The sequence below is a fragment of the Strix aluco genome, chromosome 6, assembly GCF_031877795.1.
Source record: "Strix aluco isolate bStrAlu1 chromosome 6, bStrAlu1.hap1, whole genome shotgun sequence".
NCBI lineage: Eukaryota > Metazoa > Chordata > Aves > Strigiformes > Strigidae > Strix > Strix aluco.
In genome coordinates, this window is record NC_133936.1 from 9,308,963 (window position 1) to 9,325,926 (window position 16,964).

A 16,964-nucleotide genomic window follows, 5' to 3' on the forward strand; every position below is an offset into this window, starting at 1 on the left:
CCAGAGAAATACGCCTTCCTTTCGAGGATAGGTTTCTCTTGGCCCAGCACTAATGTGCACAATTAATGTCAGCGATCGAAATTGTGTAGGCGTTAGCGGACACGTGAGCAAGTTGTGAACCGCTGCATCAGTAGCATCGCAGCAAAACCTACTGCAGCAGCAGCACTCCTCTTCTAGCCTGTAAAACCCAACCTCTTACTATGTTTGTTGCCAGGCATTTTGCTGTGTTATTGACATAAATTTCTGGATTGTTACAGTTAGTACTGCCTTACACCACCTAAGATCTTCCAGGTTGACATCAGAGTGCTGAAAATTGTGGAGGTGCTACTATAGTGTTCAATGCTTTTGCTGATGGTGCTAATTTAGTTAGTACAGCTGTCTGACAGGATAAAGAAAATGAGAACTTTGTCATGTCTGTGTTTGTTAAAAACTTGTGCGTAGGCTGTAACTCTTGAATGTAGTGTGCCTTTTGGTCTGTGTGTTTCAGAATTTGCCTATGCTGTGTTAATTCTTTTGTAACATTTCTAGCTGGATAGTTTTGGTATTGTGAGTTTTGTAGCTATTTTTCATGAATACATTGGTAATTTCTTAAGTTTTCTTACATTGTAACAATGAAAATGATGTATTATTCTGGAAATTGAGTGGGTGAAGGTGTGTACTTCTTTTCCTCTTGCTTTCCTTGGTCTTAGTAAACACATTTTTGGGGCTGTTTTCATTTGTTACATGGAATTTCTTTTGCTGCCACTGTAATTATCATCTGTCAGTACTTGCCACCTACGATAGCATCTTGGGAAATGCTTGTGAAGTAATGATTGCAAGCCCTGCCCCATGCCCAGCTGGCAGTCCATGGGCAAGATAATTTTTTCCCCTATAGGTAGCAGTTTTAAAACCACTTCTACCACTAACACTTATTATATGAAAATATTTCTATAGACATGTTAACTGCTGAGCAGGAAAGAACTAGTCCGACTCTAAATTATACTTGTAAGCATTGATAAATTGAATTACATACTTTGTTCTGTAGTAAAGTTTTACTAGAGTAGAAGTTAGATGCTTGATTTGTGCTAGGGTGCATTGTTTTACCTTTTAAAAAAGAGAAGTTTTTTATTTGTTTTTTTGTTCATTTGTTTTAAAGGAAAGTCAGTGGACCTTTTTGATATGGGAAGAGAAGTATATTCATTTAAAGACAAGATATCTTTGGTATTTGTGGTATTAAGTATTATAACCTAACCTTTTTTGCTTCAATAGGTATACAAAGCTCGGATATGCCGGTAATACTGAACCCCAGTTCATTATTCCTTCATGTAAGTATTTGTTACTTGTGTATGAATGTTGAAGTTACAGTTAGAGTCTATAACATGCTATGTAAAAAAAGCAATTAAAAATGAGTGCCTTGAAGACCTGAGTGATGACACTGAGTGATAGCATGTCTCTGTTCTGTTTTGCTATGAATGCTCAGTTTAGAAAGATACATTCGTTAAAATAGTATACTAATATTTGAAGTGAAGTTAATTTGTTGGGAATTGAAATGATATTAGAATTCAGTAGCCTGGCTGTATTTACTTATTAGAAGGTTCTTACCCTGTTAGTGATTTATCAGATAAAACTTTAGTTGATTATAACTAAAAAAAGAAAATTTAAATTGGATTGTTTAATATCTTTAGGGTTTAAAATGTTATACTTGCCAGGTATTTTTCAGTATTACAGGTATGTTAATTCACTATGTTTTGCAAATAGAACAAGAAAACATTTTGGTGTTTTTCCCCATGTAAAATTGTTTGTTTATTCACTCCCTGTCTTCTGAACTATTTCTCCCACTTGAAATGATACGGCTGTACTCTAGAGAGTGGAACTCAGTCAGCGTCCTTTAGAAATGCTTCACCTTTTAACCCCCTACACCACTTGGCATTTTGACGTTGTTCATCTGTGCCAAAGTAATCACGTATTACATCCTGGTGAAAAGGAATAATTAGCACACCAAGTTTTCCTTGTAAATGCAACAGGAAAAGAGCTAGAACTAATAATACTTAAGCACAGTCACTGTAAAATAGAACTTGGTAGTTCAGGCTCTATGTTAATTTTTCTAGAAAACGTGCCTCAAAAAGCAATTTTCATGGAAAGCTAAGGTTAATTCACTTAATGTGTTCTGTTTTCATACAAGTGAGAGAATCTTTCAGTATCTTCTATATCAGCTTCTAACATGTAGTTTTTAATTTGTTTGGTTTTCCAAATGAACTTAATTTGGTTTATCTCAGTGACATATAAAATACGCTCTACTACTTTGTTTTTCACACAAAAAATAGTTTTAACATTAAAGTTACCAAATTAGTGGAAAAAACCTTATATTCCTCTTTAAACTTCATAGCACTCTTTAAATTAATGGGCAAATGGTTATTTTATTTAAGTTAAGATAAAGAGAGTTTACATACTTTTTCTGCATCTTCAGATTTGGTTTATTTGATTTTAAAATCACTTTCTTCTTCCAAAAAAGAAGAGCTATCATGACACTTTAAACAAATTCTGGGAATGAAATAACCTGTCAGATCATTAAGCAGAGAAATTTATACAACAGGGATGCTATTAAAGTAGAAGAGAAAGGGGGGAAATGAGATTTTTTGACAGCTTTTTGATACAGTGTGTTGTATTTTAAAAAAAAAAAGGCACTCTAGTCTGGATGCTCCTACAGCTGAAATGGTCCTTGACTGCAGTTCTATTAATGAAAAGCATTTTTCTCATTTTTACTGTAATCCAAGTTAGATAATTACACTAACTGCATGAGTTTGCATTAATCCTCTGCCTCAAATGAAATAAAATAGCACTGGTGTAATCCACATTAGAGAAATGAAAATAGAGCATAGCAGTACCTAGTTTCAAAGTAAAATGTTACAAAAAACTGTGGATCTTTTCAAAGCACTTTGGTGTCTTTAATTTCCTTAATAGTATCCCCAGTAGAAAAATGGTTTGGTTTTTCCTTTGACTTCCAGCAATGGTGGTTGCATTTTATCAATTTGATTCTCTGAAAAATGTTGGCTGTTAAACAGGTTCGAGCAGCATTCCTTCTGCCTTGTTCACTTGCTGCTTATCTTATTCACTCCTGCTCTTAACAAATTTTTATCTTGTGATGTTGCGATCTTGATTTAATTCTGACTGTGCTTCTGTAGAGACAATATATGCCTGCTTGAAAAGTGAAGTAAATGAGAATATATTGGGCCGACTTTTTGGGTTCACTGCTTTCTTCCTTGGCTGCTTTTTAGATCTTAGCAGATCATTAATTTTGCTTGATTTTTATTCACTTAATCCTCTTTTCCTGCTGTATGTTAAAATAGAAGTCACGGTCTTTCCATTACCCAGTAATTCTCAAGATTTGTCATCTATTTCAGTTTATCTATGATAGTTTACATGTTAGATGGCACTTTCTTTACCTTTAAAAGAAAAAAAATGGCTTTGAGTAGTGGTTAAGCACAAAAATGGATGTGGTGTAAGTATGTCCCCTTTTTTCTAAAAGCTCTAAAATCTTGTGCCAAGCAAACCAAAGGCAAACGCTCTGAGATACCACTGGAGTGCTGGCCATCTTCAGACACTGCCAGTAGCCTAGTTCTGGTTTCAGCAGCAAGATTTATTTTCCTGTTTATATTTTCAGGATATGATTCTTGATTCAGGTCATTTCCATCTCATTTCTGACTTTCAAAACCAGGGCTGAAGAGGCTAGCCTCAAGGTCAGCAAAATATTGAAAGCTCCCATCTTGTTTTAGGCTTGTAACAAGGTGAAACCACTTCCACTTTGACTTGAAAGTTTCTATAATCCTGTGGCAAGCGATTGTATTTTACTTGAAAATTCTTGAAGTTAACACACATCTGGACAGAAAACGTTCCCAAGATGTGTGAGCTCTGTAATGATGAACTGAAAAATACTTGGCAAGATTCTTCTTTTCACTTGCAGCAAACACTGGCCTTGCGACATCTCGTTCCCCATGACTTTTAGCTTCTACTTCCTATTTACTCCCCCCCCGCCCCCCCCCCCCCCCCCCGCGCTATTTGCCTTCCTCCAGCCTTCTGCTTCCTCTCTGCTCTTCTGTAAGCTACTACAGAAGTTACAGTATGATTCAGTTTTCTTCCTGAAGAGCTCAAAATAATGCCTTCTGGCTTATCCTGTTCAGGCTTTCACAACATTTAACTTTTTAGTTTCTCTGTCTGCACAGCTTTTGCTTTTGTTGCTCTTTTATGGCAAGAAAAGGGAGGATGGTGCTTTACCCTGGCATGCTATTGGTTTGTCAAATTCTGTAGCTGTGCTGCCTTGTGTCCAGTGGGCTTGAGCTTGCAGTAGCTGTTTTCATAACTTTTTTTTAATCTTAGTTGTAAGCAAACAGAACTTCTTACTGAAGGTGAGAATTAACAAAATAATTCTGCCTTTGAAAGAGCTTTTGGATCAGGACCTTTTGAATAACTGAGGCTGATATTAATGTTTCTTATATACATGAACTTCCTCATTTCTGTAAAGGATTGTTTAAAGGCAATTAGTAAGACTTGAAAAAAATATAGCAGGTATTGCTGGCACTGCAGCCCTGGTAGCCAGGGGGCTGATAGAGAAGATGAGGAAAGGGAACATCTGTGTTCCTGTGATATCTAATCACTGATCCATCTTTCCAGGATCCTGTGTTTAGCCTTAGCCAGTATTCTTCTGATAAAAACTTTTTCTTTATTTATGATGAGTAATTATCCTGGAAGGAATAAATTGTCAAGATACAAGCTCTTAAGTTTTGCCAGCTATTCCTTGAAGGAGAGATTCAGTCTTTCTTAAATGAAATTCTCCATCCTATTCTTAATGATTAGATAGCAGTAGGGAGAAATTAAACATACACTTCGTGAAAATCTGTTTTAAAGCATCTAAAGGTGTATCATGTGGCCATACAAATTTCTGTCCTTTTAAAAATACTACTTCTGTCCAATTTTCTTTTTCTGTATGCTTTACATTTTCTCCTACTTCTTCCTTCCTGCCTTCTTTTGTACATGCGTTTTGCTTATTTAGTTACTATTCAGTCCTTTGTGTGCCATATCTCACATTCATAATATGTCCAGAAATCAAATTGGTGCAATTGAAGTAAAACATCCATTTGTATAATGGCAGCATGTTTTCTTTCTTGCTCTTTATACAACTTCTATGACTGTGTTCTTTTTTCTAATTACTGTTATTAGTGGAATTTGCAGAAAATTAGCACACTTGTTGAATAAAATGAGATCTGTAGGGATACCCTATCTTAGTGATTCTTTTTATATTTTATCTACCTGACTGCATGTTGAATGTCTAACACCTAAATCTGTATTTAGGTCTGTATTGTGTTACTTTATAAATCCTAATTATGTTTACATATAATTAGAATTCAAATTGTCTGTGTTCTATGTAGCTTTTCTGTGCTTATGCCTGAAACAGAGGGTGAATACAATTACAGTGTGTTCCTATCTTTGAATGTTGGTATTTGCTTTTGTTAGTGCAGGATATATGATGTACAATACTGTTTGTGTTCTCTCTTAAAGGTATTGCTATCAAAGAATCAGCAAAAGTGGTCGATCAAGCACAAAGGAGGGTTTTGAAAGGTGTTGATGATTTAGACTTCTTTATCGGGGATGAAGCAATAGAAAAACCAACTTATGCAACCAAGGTATTAAGGGAAACATTTAAAGAAATTTTCCAATACTCTTTAGAAAGCATCAGCTATACAGTAAATAGCTTCTTAAGAATGTTTTTTGGTTAATTTTTAATCTTACTTTCTTATTAACTCCGTTTTAATGGAGAATAAGGTTTGGTATTAGTTTTGTTGACCTCTAGGAGCCTGTGGGAATTTGCAAAACAGTACATGAATATGTATTTCTTTTGAAGTGAAAGGAGACTGGGAGAGTGTTAAGTGGAAATATCACATTCTTTCATGTTCTTGGCATCTTCTGTCAGCAACGTCAGCCAGGATGCTGGACTGGGGGAACCTTTGGTTTATCTTAGTGCCACCATTCTGTTGTACTGAGAAAAGCACAGCGTATTGTCTCTGCTATTTGAGGTTGGAAACTGAATTTTGAATAGGTGTCAGGTTGGAATAGAGAAAACCTAATGCAAGATTTCTCATGTATGTAGATTGTATGCTTTTACTGCAGTTGAAAACACTTTTTTTCTTTTGTTTCCAACTAAATTTTGGTATTCTTCTGGAACAGTGGCCCATCCGCCATGGTATAGTTGAAGACTGGGACTTGATGGAGAGGTTTATGGAGCAAGTAATCTTTAAGTATCTAAGGGCAGAACCTGAGGATCATTATTTTCTTTTGGTAAGTAAAGTTATGTACCTCTTATGAAATTGCATATGACTAGTAAGAATGTTTGTGCTGATTTATGTAACAATTCTTAAATATCAATATGCTTGTTTTGAAAACTAAATATAAATTACCTGGAACTTTTCTGACCTGGCTTATCCCATCCAGGTTCTTTAATTTTCTGAAGATGTCAGATGTCTGAACTGCAACCTTTTTTCTATTATCTTTTCATTTCCCTCCAAATTGCATCTGCTTCATCACTTTTTTTCTATTACTTATCCACTGAATTCAATGACCAAGTTTAAATTTTTGAGGCAAAAAAAGTACTTGTATGTTTTGTCTTTGCATGATTGCAGTTATTTTGTTTTTACAATGCTGCCACCTGGTTGATGTGTCTAGAGAGTGATGATTTTTTTTTTTTGTTTGTGAAATTAGAAGGACTGATTGTCATATTTGAGCAGATTAGATATGTATTAAGGTCAAAGTTGTTCTGTTATTGCTTAGTATTTTATTTAACGCTATTGAAATAGGCAATTTGTTTTAGTGTGATGTTTATAGAGCAAGATTAGAATTAGAGGTGTTGGCCGTACTTGTTAAAGAACATCTAATGCAACCATGTTCTCGAAGCAGGTCTAACTACGTCCAGTTACTCAAGGCTGTGTCCAGCTAAGCTTTGAATATCTGCAGGGATCAAGATTCCATAACAACTCTGGGCCCCTTTTCCATTATTTGACCACCCTCATGTTACCTTTTTTTCTCCTTATACCTACTTAGGATTTTCCACGTTGCAGTTTGTCTCCATGGCCCCTTGTCCTATCACTTTTGTGAAGAGTCTGTCTCCCTCCTCTTTTTACCCTCCTATTACATAGTTGATACAATGGAAGAGTGATTATTTTTTTTTTTCTTCTCAAGTATTCTTTAGCACTATTCAAAATCCTTTTTCAGAGGAGAGGCTTAATATTAAGTATGTTTGGTATTTTAATGAAAATTACAGCATACTATCATAGTGTATTTTATGTTGTTGCTAGCTTCTCTCAGTTGAGTACATTTCTACAGCTGATCATATCAACTTGTTTTATAGTGATTGCCTTCTGAAGAAAAACAGCTTTTTTTCTGTAATGAATCACTGAGAAATTTTAAAATTAATTGTCATTCTTCAAATGTGCTAAACTGCATCCTTTGACATATTTAGATTGATAGTCCTTGATTCTTTCAAGTGAAATCAAAAGTTGTAATGAGCTAACCAACTCACAAAGGGGGCCTTCAATATACATTCTTAAGCAGTAATTACTATAATGTTTTTATTGCAGTTCTGTTTTTCTGTTTTCACTCAAATCATCATGTTTTTGCAATGCAGTTTGCATAAATTCTGTTATTGTCAGAGGAGTTCCTAGATGTTCTGAATTGCACCACTTGCCTTTAAAAGCACCTTTTGCACACTTTTTACATGCTATTGTTGAGTGACTCATCTTTCAAAACGTAGGATTTGGTAATTTTTTTTTAAGTCAAGTGTTTAATTTGAACGTAAGTAAAACTTGTTTGTTTTGTCTCACAGACTGAGCCTCCATTAAATACTCCAGAAAATAGAGAATATACTGCTGAAATCATGTTTGAGTCTTTCAATGTTCCAGGGCTATATATTGCTGTTCAGGTAAGGGCAGGGCTGTTGAAAATTAGACCTACAATGTTTCTCCTTGAACTAAAACTAATTTTGCTGTGAGAACTGTATGAGTGGTGTTTGGAATACTTTTATGTACTTTTGGTTAGCAGTTTCACCGCTATATGTTTGATACGCATTGATTCTGTGGTCTGTTAGCTACATACTGTTCCTTTGTTACCTACATAGAAGGTGGCCTCTAAGTATTAGAGTATAGTATCTGTTGCATCATAAATTAAAAAAAACCCAACACACCACATCATAATAATGGTATTAGGCTAAGAATTGAATCCCTCTCAGTATGAAGTAGCAAAAAAGATGTTTGAATATGACTAAAAAAAATCAGGCAGGAATCAAAAACTACCTTTAGGCAGCTGCTTTGTGTACACAACAGCTTGCAAAATACATAGTATTACTAAATCAGTTTCCATGCTGTAAATTACCATGAGGGTGTTAGTCCGGGTATTATTGGGAGGGGTAGTGGAAGGTGGGGTCTGCAATGCAGTGCTCTTATTAAGATTTGGTTCTTGTGTGTGTACTTTTACAAGGCTGTCCTTGCCTTAGCTGCATCTTGGACGTCAAGACAAGTAGGAGAACGAACACTGACCGGCACAGTTATAGACAGTGGTGATGGTGTCACTCATGTTATTCCTGTGGTAAGTATACATCAAAACTATAGAAACAATTTAACTGGAGAACAGTTTGTCCTGTACCTTCTCTGAAGTTTACACCTACACAAACTGAAGTATAGTAGGAGTCTTCAAAAATGTCAGATAATTTCCAGGGTTGTGGGTGTACGTTTTTGTTTATTTTATAGTGCAGAAACTCTTAAACTTCTCTGCACCCTGAGTTTGTCAGGGCATAGTGTCTTTCAGAGACTTACCCTAAAAGGTGATTTGCCAAGGCCATGCTAAATGGCCAATGAAATTGTGTTGCTTTATCATATTTCCAGTTTGCTTTGCTGGTAAGAGTCAATACACTCTTTCCAAATTTTTTTGACTGACTATTGTAAACTTTTTTTGTTTAATTCAGTCAATTCATGTATAAAATAGAAACAATACAAAATGTTTGAGGGCAGATGTGGTATGGTTTACAATTTTTCTTCATCTGTTGACCAGTGTTTGTATGTTATCGTGTGTCAGCAATACAAGCAAAAAGAAAAAAGTTTCTACCTGGAGGAAAAAAAAAGCCCCTAACGTTAATTTATGTTGATTATCTGTTTCAGTATATCAAGCTGCCAAAAGCAAAAGCTAGTATGATCATATGATGATTTATTAAATAATTAACATTTGCAGCTGCAGTTTCTTAACTGTCAAATTACTGGTTTTGCTGTAGGTATATATTTCCTTTTACAAAGCTACATATTTGAAATTTTATAATTAGAATATTTAATAGTGTTCTTTATTTCAAGTGGCTGGTGATATGTCTTTCTGCCCATCTTTCCTTGGGAAGTTAAATGCATGTCTACACACCAGATGCATTTTTCTTTTCAAAATGAAGTTAGGTTGCAATTTTTAAGATTATACAAAGCTTTATCATACCACAGTAACCTCAATTTTAAAAAAATGATCTGTTATACCAAAGAGTAGCATTGGTGGTCATAAATACATGCTGTGATGTAGCAATTTCTTATTAATCTTGGCAGAATATAGTTGCTAAATCTTTGTTCAGACTGTTCATTCCAGATGGCATATTTTTAATAGGACATAGGAGACAGTTGGTATCTCAAACCTTCTATAGGTAAACTTTTTTAAAAAATGTACTTAGTAGTTCAAATTGCTGTTTAAGACAGTTGAACTTTTCCTGAATTGTGGGTACCTGATATCGGTATCCTATACCACTTGGAGCATTAAGCTCCTTTGTAGAGTGACATTTGCTTAATTTCTGGAGTTTTTAAACATGTTGAACAAATTGACAGCAATAGTATACTACTTATAATACAAAAAGAGGAATTAACAAACACTTATCTCTGTAGTGAAGCTAACAATAGTGGTACATTTTTAATGACTTCAATATTTTATATCTTAGAACTTCTTATATGAATGTAAGGTCTATATAGGAAATTTTAAGCATTTAAAATTAGTGTGATATCTGGATTCATTTGCTTGGATGTAGCAGGTCTGCTGAGCTTGAAGGCCAGTCTTTGAACACTTTCTGTTTCTGCATTTAGACCAGATATTTTTAATGCCTCAATAGTGGCCGCCAAGATGAGTGTGACTTACAAGGGTAGACTGATGGATGAGTATGGGCCAGTCTGATGTTCTAAGCAGTCTCAATTAATGTGCTGAAATGATGCATTTTCTCCCTGCTTTCAGAAATTTAATTTTGGTTCATGTGGATTGTAACGTCTTACATCAGTGGCTGTGACTGCAGAGCCACATCATTTATTCTAAAATAATATTTCACCATACAAGGTTCCTTGACCTTTTTGGTAAGAGTAACCTCATTTTGAAGAGAAAATAAAGGCCAAGGAATAGTGAGTATAGCTATTTGTCTGCCTTATGTACTAGTGACCTTTCTGTTCCTCCTAACCTTGTAAGAATTATGAACCAATGCAAAGTGAAGCACTTTAACAAGTAAAATAAGCCTACTGAAGAATTGGATTTCTGGTAATTAAATGAGCCAGTTTTAAAGGGCTTCAATCTCACAGTCAGAGGTAGTGAATAGGAGTTTAGACTCCATGTCTTTCTCTCTCTCTCCTAAGTTTTGTTGAAAGGAGTTCTTGTCAGTATCTTTCTCCCAATTAATTTTATTTACAGGCTGAAGGATACGTGATTGGCAGCTGTATCAAACACATTCCAATTGCTGGGCGAGATATAACATACTTCATTCAGCAGTTGCTGAGGGAGCGAGAAGTAGGAATTCCTCCTGAACAATCCTTGGAAACAGCTAAAGCAGTGAAGGTAATGTGAACATTGCAGACATTAAGGTTCTTTTAGAACAGAGCCTGATATCTATTTTTTAAAATACAATAATCTCTTAAAATCATTGTCCTTCCAAGTAATGGTGCTCTGTTTCTAAATAATATAAAAATGTCTAAATAATATAACATGAAATACCTTAAGATACACAGTTTGTCCTAGAATTTCACCCTTCACTTGTAGTCTCCCCTTTTTCCTCCCCTGCCTTATTATTTTTATTATTGTAATATTCAGTGGGAAATGTTCTAGGTGGGATGTGTAATGCAAAGAGCTGTAATTACTCTTTTATTCTTTCTGAATGTTGATAGGTTCTTTTTTGTAGTATGAAGCTATTCTGAAAGACATTCAGCTTCAAGTACACTTAAACCTTGTTTCTATGGCAATTCTTCAATATACTTTAGAACTCATTTCTTGCCATCGTAGAAGTTTAGAGGAAAAATAGAAGAAAAGTAATTTAGCTCAGCAAGATGTGCTGCTTTCAGTGCCACACAGAAATGATTTGTAGTAGCAGAGCCATTATCTAACTGTATACAGTAAATGTCAGTTCGGCCGTTTTTGAGGCCTATTCTGTATCTGCCATTTTAAAACTCTTAAAAGTTTAAATTAACACTTTTTTTAAAGTTCATACCATTTTCTCTGCTGTACTTAAGATACTTCTAACTGTACATATTCAATTTTCAGGAACGCTTTAGTTATGTTTGCCCTGACTTAGTAAAAGAATTCAACAAGTATGACACAGATGGTACAAAGTGGATTAAACAGTATACTGGAATTAATGCTATCTCAAAGAAAGAATTTACTATTGATGTTGGCTATGAGAGATTCCTGGGACCAGAGATTTTCTTCCATCCTGAGGTAAGCTGATTTGAATTGTCTACACTTTTTGTTTAAGGTGCATTTTAGATGATGGCATATAAATAGTTTTTGCAAACTTGTAAAGAAGTGGTTATCCTAACTTGTGTTTCTCCTTATTTGTAAATGGATGCCAGCTTTTGTAAGTCAGTATGGTTTTGATTCTTGATTGCTAGTAATCCTTATACAAATTCAGGCTGATACCTAAACAAAGCACTGTATTTTAAATTTTTAAAGTAAAGGGATTGCTAACCCCATATTTTTTTCTTGCAATTTTAAATAGAATTTCCAGGTCTCACCACATGGTATCCTGTTTTCTTACCTGTCTGTTGAAAAGTCAAATTTCTAAATATTCTGCCATCTTGCCTTTATACCGTCAGTCTCTCTTCCAGCGTTGGGAAAAATAAAAAGCTTTCCTTCTACCAGCCCCCCCCCCCGCCCAAATCCCTCTACTTTTTCCTGTTGCAGCTTTTTTCATGTTACACTGTTTTGCTCTGGTGCTCAGCATCTGAGAAAGGCATGTATTCTTTGACCTGTTATGGCTAACAAAAACTATCTAAGAGAATAGCTGGCAAAATAGATACTTTACGTTTATTATTCTTTCAAGCCTTTTATAAATGGCAGCAAAAATAGCTAATGTAACTATTTCCATTAATAGTTTTCATGACATCTCTAGTATAATAGGATGGTTCTTTCTCTTGTCTTTTTCTCTTTACCCCCTTTCCTGTGCAATATGTGGTCCTACATATTGACTTGTCTTAATCTTATTCTTGATTGTAGTTTGCTAATCCTGACTTTACGCAACCAATCTCAGAAGTAGTAGATGAAGTTATTCAGAATTGTCCCATTGATGTTAGACGTCCTCTGTATAAGGTCAGTAGTTACAACGAATTTTTTAAATACTTGTTTTAGAAGGATTGTGCTTTATATTGAAAACCAACAAAAAAACCAAACCTGAAATCAACCATTTTTCTAGAGATGAGTGCAATATGCAGAAGGCTTTATGTTATTCACTTACCCTTTATCAGAATGTGACATTTCATTACTCAAACTTTTATTTCATAGAAAAAGAAATAAGGGAAACACAAATCTGAGCGGAAGAAGTGAGATGTGCTAAGATATAAATAGATTTTAAAGCACAGCCAATTTTAATGAGACAATCTCTTTGTAAATTCATATTCTGTCATGCTTAATTGTTAGATAAATTAAAACTTAAAGTAAAAGCACACCTGCTGACTGTAGTTTTAAAAGCTGTGCCTAGATATTTGGAATTTTAAGAACTGGATGAAGTTGGAGACTCACATTTTCAGAAGTGGTTAATAATTTTTGTTACTCAAAACAGAATATTGTCCTCTCTGGAGGCTCAACCATGTTCAGGGACTTTGGTCGCCGTTTACAGCGAGACTTGAAAAGGACTGTTGATGCCAGACTGAAACTTAGTGAAGAACTTAGTGGTGGCAGACTGAAGGTTAGTTCTTGCAGCTAATGCATTTAACAAGTGTCTTTCCCTTGTTACCTGGTATATGTGAAAGTAACATACTGCGATGATGTTCTTTTTTGTTGAAATGTCTTTATTTTCATTTAAAGTTCTTATACGGATCTCTGAAAAGCTTCTCTGTTGTAGAGGATTTTAGACTGGTATTGGAAAATGTTTCTATAATCCTTTCACTGTAGGAAGAAGCTACAGTACTATTTCCCCAGGTATACATTTGTGCTGCCCATCCCTTATTATTGAACTGAATCAGTCTTACCTAATGAAAGGATGGGACTTATGCCTGTTACATAAAATCAGTTGGTCACTCCCCAGCTTTTTTTTGTCCTTAGTGATTATTGATTAATTGCAAATCATCGTCCTCAGAGAGACAGAGTCAGAGGACTGCAGCATTTGTCCTGTGAAGAAAAGCTGAGGGAACTGACTTCTTTAGAGAGAAGGCTTTGGGAGTCCTAAGAGCAGCCCCTCGGTATACGTGGGAAGATTATTGAGAAAGTGGGATTAGGCCCTTTGCAGTGCTGAGTGGTGGGCGCATTAGAGACAACAGACATAAATTGAAACAAAAGAGGTTCAGCTTGGATAAAAGGAAAAACTTTTTCATTGTGGGGATAAACAGGTATTGGAACAGGCTGCCCAGAGAGGTTGTGCAGTCTCCATCCTTGGAGGTTTTTGAGATGCAACTGGATAAAACTCTGAATAACTACTTCTGGCCTTGTAGCTGACTCTGCTTTGAGCAGGAGGCTGAACTAGAGACATTCTGAGGTCCCTTCCCACCTGAATTATTCTGTGATCCTATGAAATGACTTCATGTTTTCAGTAAATTGCATGATCCTTAATTTATGTTCTTTCCACTTTTGACTTCTGATCTAACTTTTGCATTTTTTCTATTGACTCTGCATACATAAAAGCAGCAGGGAGAAAAATTATTCTGTTTTTTCCTTTTTAAGGCAAAACTGAAGTGATTTTTTCCTTATTTATTTTTTAGTACTAATCTAGCTGGATGAGCTCAAGCAATCCTTAAAACCCCCAGCATAGCTTCATAATATGCTGTGTAGACAACTCTGAAACTTCAGTTATATACAGTTCTCTGGTTGAAGTAACCTAGTTTATTCTCATCTCTCCTTACTAGACTTTTACCACTTAGTAAGGAAACAGGAGATGAGTAAGGAAATGTCAGTGATTCTTCCTCCTTCAGAGTACTACAGATTGCAAGTAATCACAGACTTGAATTTTGCAAATGTAATTACAAATTACATTTTTAGATACTGTTTCACATTGTTCAGATTTCAGCAGGTTGTACTGGAACAAACAAATTGGTGCTTTCTGAAACTGTTATGTATATTGCCAGCTTTGATAAGCACAAGTAAGGAGTGAAGGCTTGTATGGATATGGAGGGAAAGGAGCTAACTAGAATGAGTGTTGTAGTTTTGAAAAGCATGACTCTGGTATTGGTCCTAGATAAACTTTCAGTCTGCAACTAATGCTTTGTTAAAATAATGACCTGAAACTTAAAAATTAGCTTTTTTTTTGAAAGGGCTAAGTAGTATGGAGCTATTCTTACAGCTGCATAAATAAACAGTCCCTCAAGAAATTCATCAGAAGATAGAACGTGGATAATTGGAGAGGAACACTGTAGCAGAGTTCTTGGGAGGAAAATTGGTGTGAATGCAAGTATCTCTTAATGTCTGATAAAGTAGGTAACTGGCTAGTTATAAGCAAGAGCTATTTCTTAGTCTGAATTGTACAAGAGAAAATCTGATGCTATAATTGTAAATTTGCATACCCAGCATTTAAGAAAATACTAATTTGTGAAAAGTAAGCTTGGAATACACACTCCGTTTAAAAAAGATACAAGTTTTACTAGCAAAAGTGACTTCTAATGTATTCCTTTTTTTCCTTTTATAGCCTAAGCCCATTGATGTACAAGTCATTACACACCATATGCAAAGATACGCTGTTTGGTTTGGAGGATCAATGCTGGCTTCCACAGTAAGTTAGCTATAAAGATGACCATGTTTTAGTCATTCTGGCTATGCTTTTGGACTCCTCATCTCTCCTTCACTTTATATTAAATGCGGTTGGGGGATTTCTGATAGGCCTCAGGTAGCAAATATACCCTCCCCACCCCCTTTGAAGTTTTTGCATTAGACTTAAAAGATTTGAAAGAGCAAATGAAAGCTGAATTACAGCCTTGTGAGAGTTGTTAAATAGGGCATTTTAGTTTTGTGGCAAAATACATTACTTGCATTGGTGTTTAGCCGTGCATGATGTCATATTAATTTCAGGACTTTCAGGTTATCTGTATTTATTTTTTTCCATTTGCTACATAAATGTTAATATTGTTAAAATGAGGTGTATGTACCATTGACTAACTTTTTTTTTTTTTTTTCCTTCCCTTTACAGCCTGAATTCTATCAAGTATGCCATACCAAAAAAGATTATGAAGAGATTGGTCCTAGCATCTGTCGTCACAACCCTGTGTTTGGAGTCATGTCTTAAAGCTGACCTCGGAGGGGTCAGGGACAGGGAGGTGGGGAGGAGGAGGAGGAGTCTTTCTGATTACTTGTTTGTCTGATGGCTGGTATTAAGATAACAAACATGACTTGACAATAAGAAAAAGACCAAACACAATTAAGCAGGATTATTTTAATAAGTGTCTCAACATGCGGATGTAGTGGAAAGCCAAAATGATCACGTTTTTTCTTTAGATTGATTATTTGAACTTGTGCGTAACAAAACAAAAAAGTGGATTTTAGTTCTTTCTGTGCCCTGATATTTTGTATATTAATGAATTATCCAAGATTTGATGGGATTTGATGGTGTGTAGATAGTCAGCTCTCTAATGCTTCCGTTGTCCCCTTTCATGGGTGCAATGCAGGAGCTTGTTTATATTTCATACTTTTTTATACTTTGAGGAAAAATATGAATTAAAGAAACTGTAATATTTGAGGAAAAAAATTTACCAGTGACCAACTTGAAAGTAAATTAAAAAAAAAAAGTCATGACTCATGCAACTAGTTCTTGCAAATCATGACCAGTCTAAATCCTGGGTTCCATACAATGCGAGTGCTTTTGGAACTAGGAAGCTGTTATCTTGGATTAACCGATGCCTGCTAGTGCTTTCTGATTACTTGGTGCATTTTCATACTATCTCTTGCTTAAAAAAAAAAAAGTAAAGACAAGACTGTTGGACCAGTATTGCAGTTCTGTAGTGTCATTTCTAATTAAACCAAATAATCAGGTTATCAAAATTGGTGTATTTAAAGCCTAACACCATTCCAATAAAGGCACAAAATTTCTTTTTATGTTTGTGTCAGACTTGTTAATCTCATTACATGGGAAGCTGTGAGCATGGGTTCCTACATATCCGCTGTGGTTTTTGAAGAGTAAGATTGGTCTGTAAGGTAGAGATGATTATGTGCATTGTGTAAACTGAAGTGTGAGCATTTTAGAACTGCAGTTTATATGTTCATCTAGATAGCACTTACCTATATAAACCTAACATCTCCTCCATTGTTGGGTTTGTTCATCTACTTTGTTCTGTAACCTTTTTCCCCCCACTTTCTTTCAAGTGGTGGTATACAGGAGACAGCACTGCGTTTTAAATCTCTGTGGTTTTTCTGCAAGAAAATACCATGTAGATAAAAATAAAGTGAAAACAATCTCTTTCTCATTCTTTCTAGGAAGATTGCTTCATATGTTGAATGGCATTGCTTACAATTTCTGTTAAATATTTGATGAGAGAAAA

General features: G+C 35.2%; 1 protein-coding gene across 3 annotated transcripts in view; it reads left to right on the top strand.

Annotated features, from left to right (window-relative positions):
* The window catches only part of ACTR3 (actin related protein 3), a 31,391-nt gene extending 14,870 nt beyond the window's left edge, over positions 1-16,521 (top strand). For all 3 annotated transcript variants that reach the window (XM_074828625.1, XM_074828627.1, XM_074828626.1), the window contains exons 2-12: positions 1,249-1,304; positions 5,533-5,657; positions 6,199-6,309; positions 7,850-7,945; positions 8,500-8,607; positions 10,711-10,854; positions 11,554-11,727; positions 12,505-12,597; positions 13,067-13,192; positions 15,122-15,205; positions 15,620-16,521. In XM_074828625.1, the coding sequence (XP_074684726.1) occupies positions 1,249-1,304; positions 5,533-5,657; positions 6,199-6,309; positions 7,850-7,945; positions 8,500-8,607; positions 10,711-10,854; positions 11,554-11,727; positions 12,505-12,597; positions 13,067-13,192; positions 15,122-15,205; positions 15,620-15,715 (1,213 nt within the window). In that variant the 3' untranslated portion in view covers positions 15,716-16,521. The remainder of the gene's footprint in view (positions 1-1,248; positions 1,305-5,532; positions 5,658-6,198; positions 6,310-7,849; positions 7,946-8,499; positions 8,608-10,710; positions 10,855-11,553; positions 11,728-12,504; positions 12,598-13,066; positions 13,193-15,121; positions 15,206-15,619) is intronic.
* Positions 16,522-16,964: the final 443 nt, after the last annotated feature.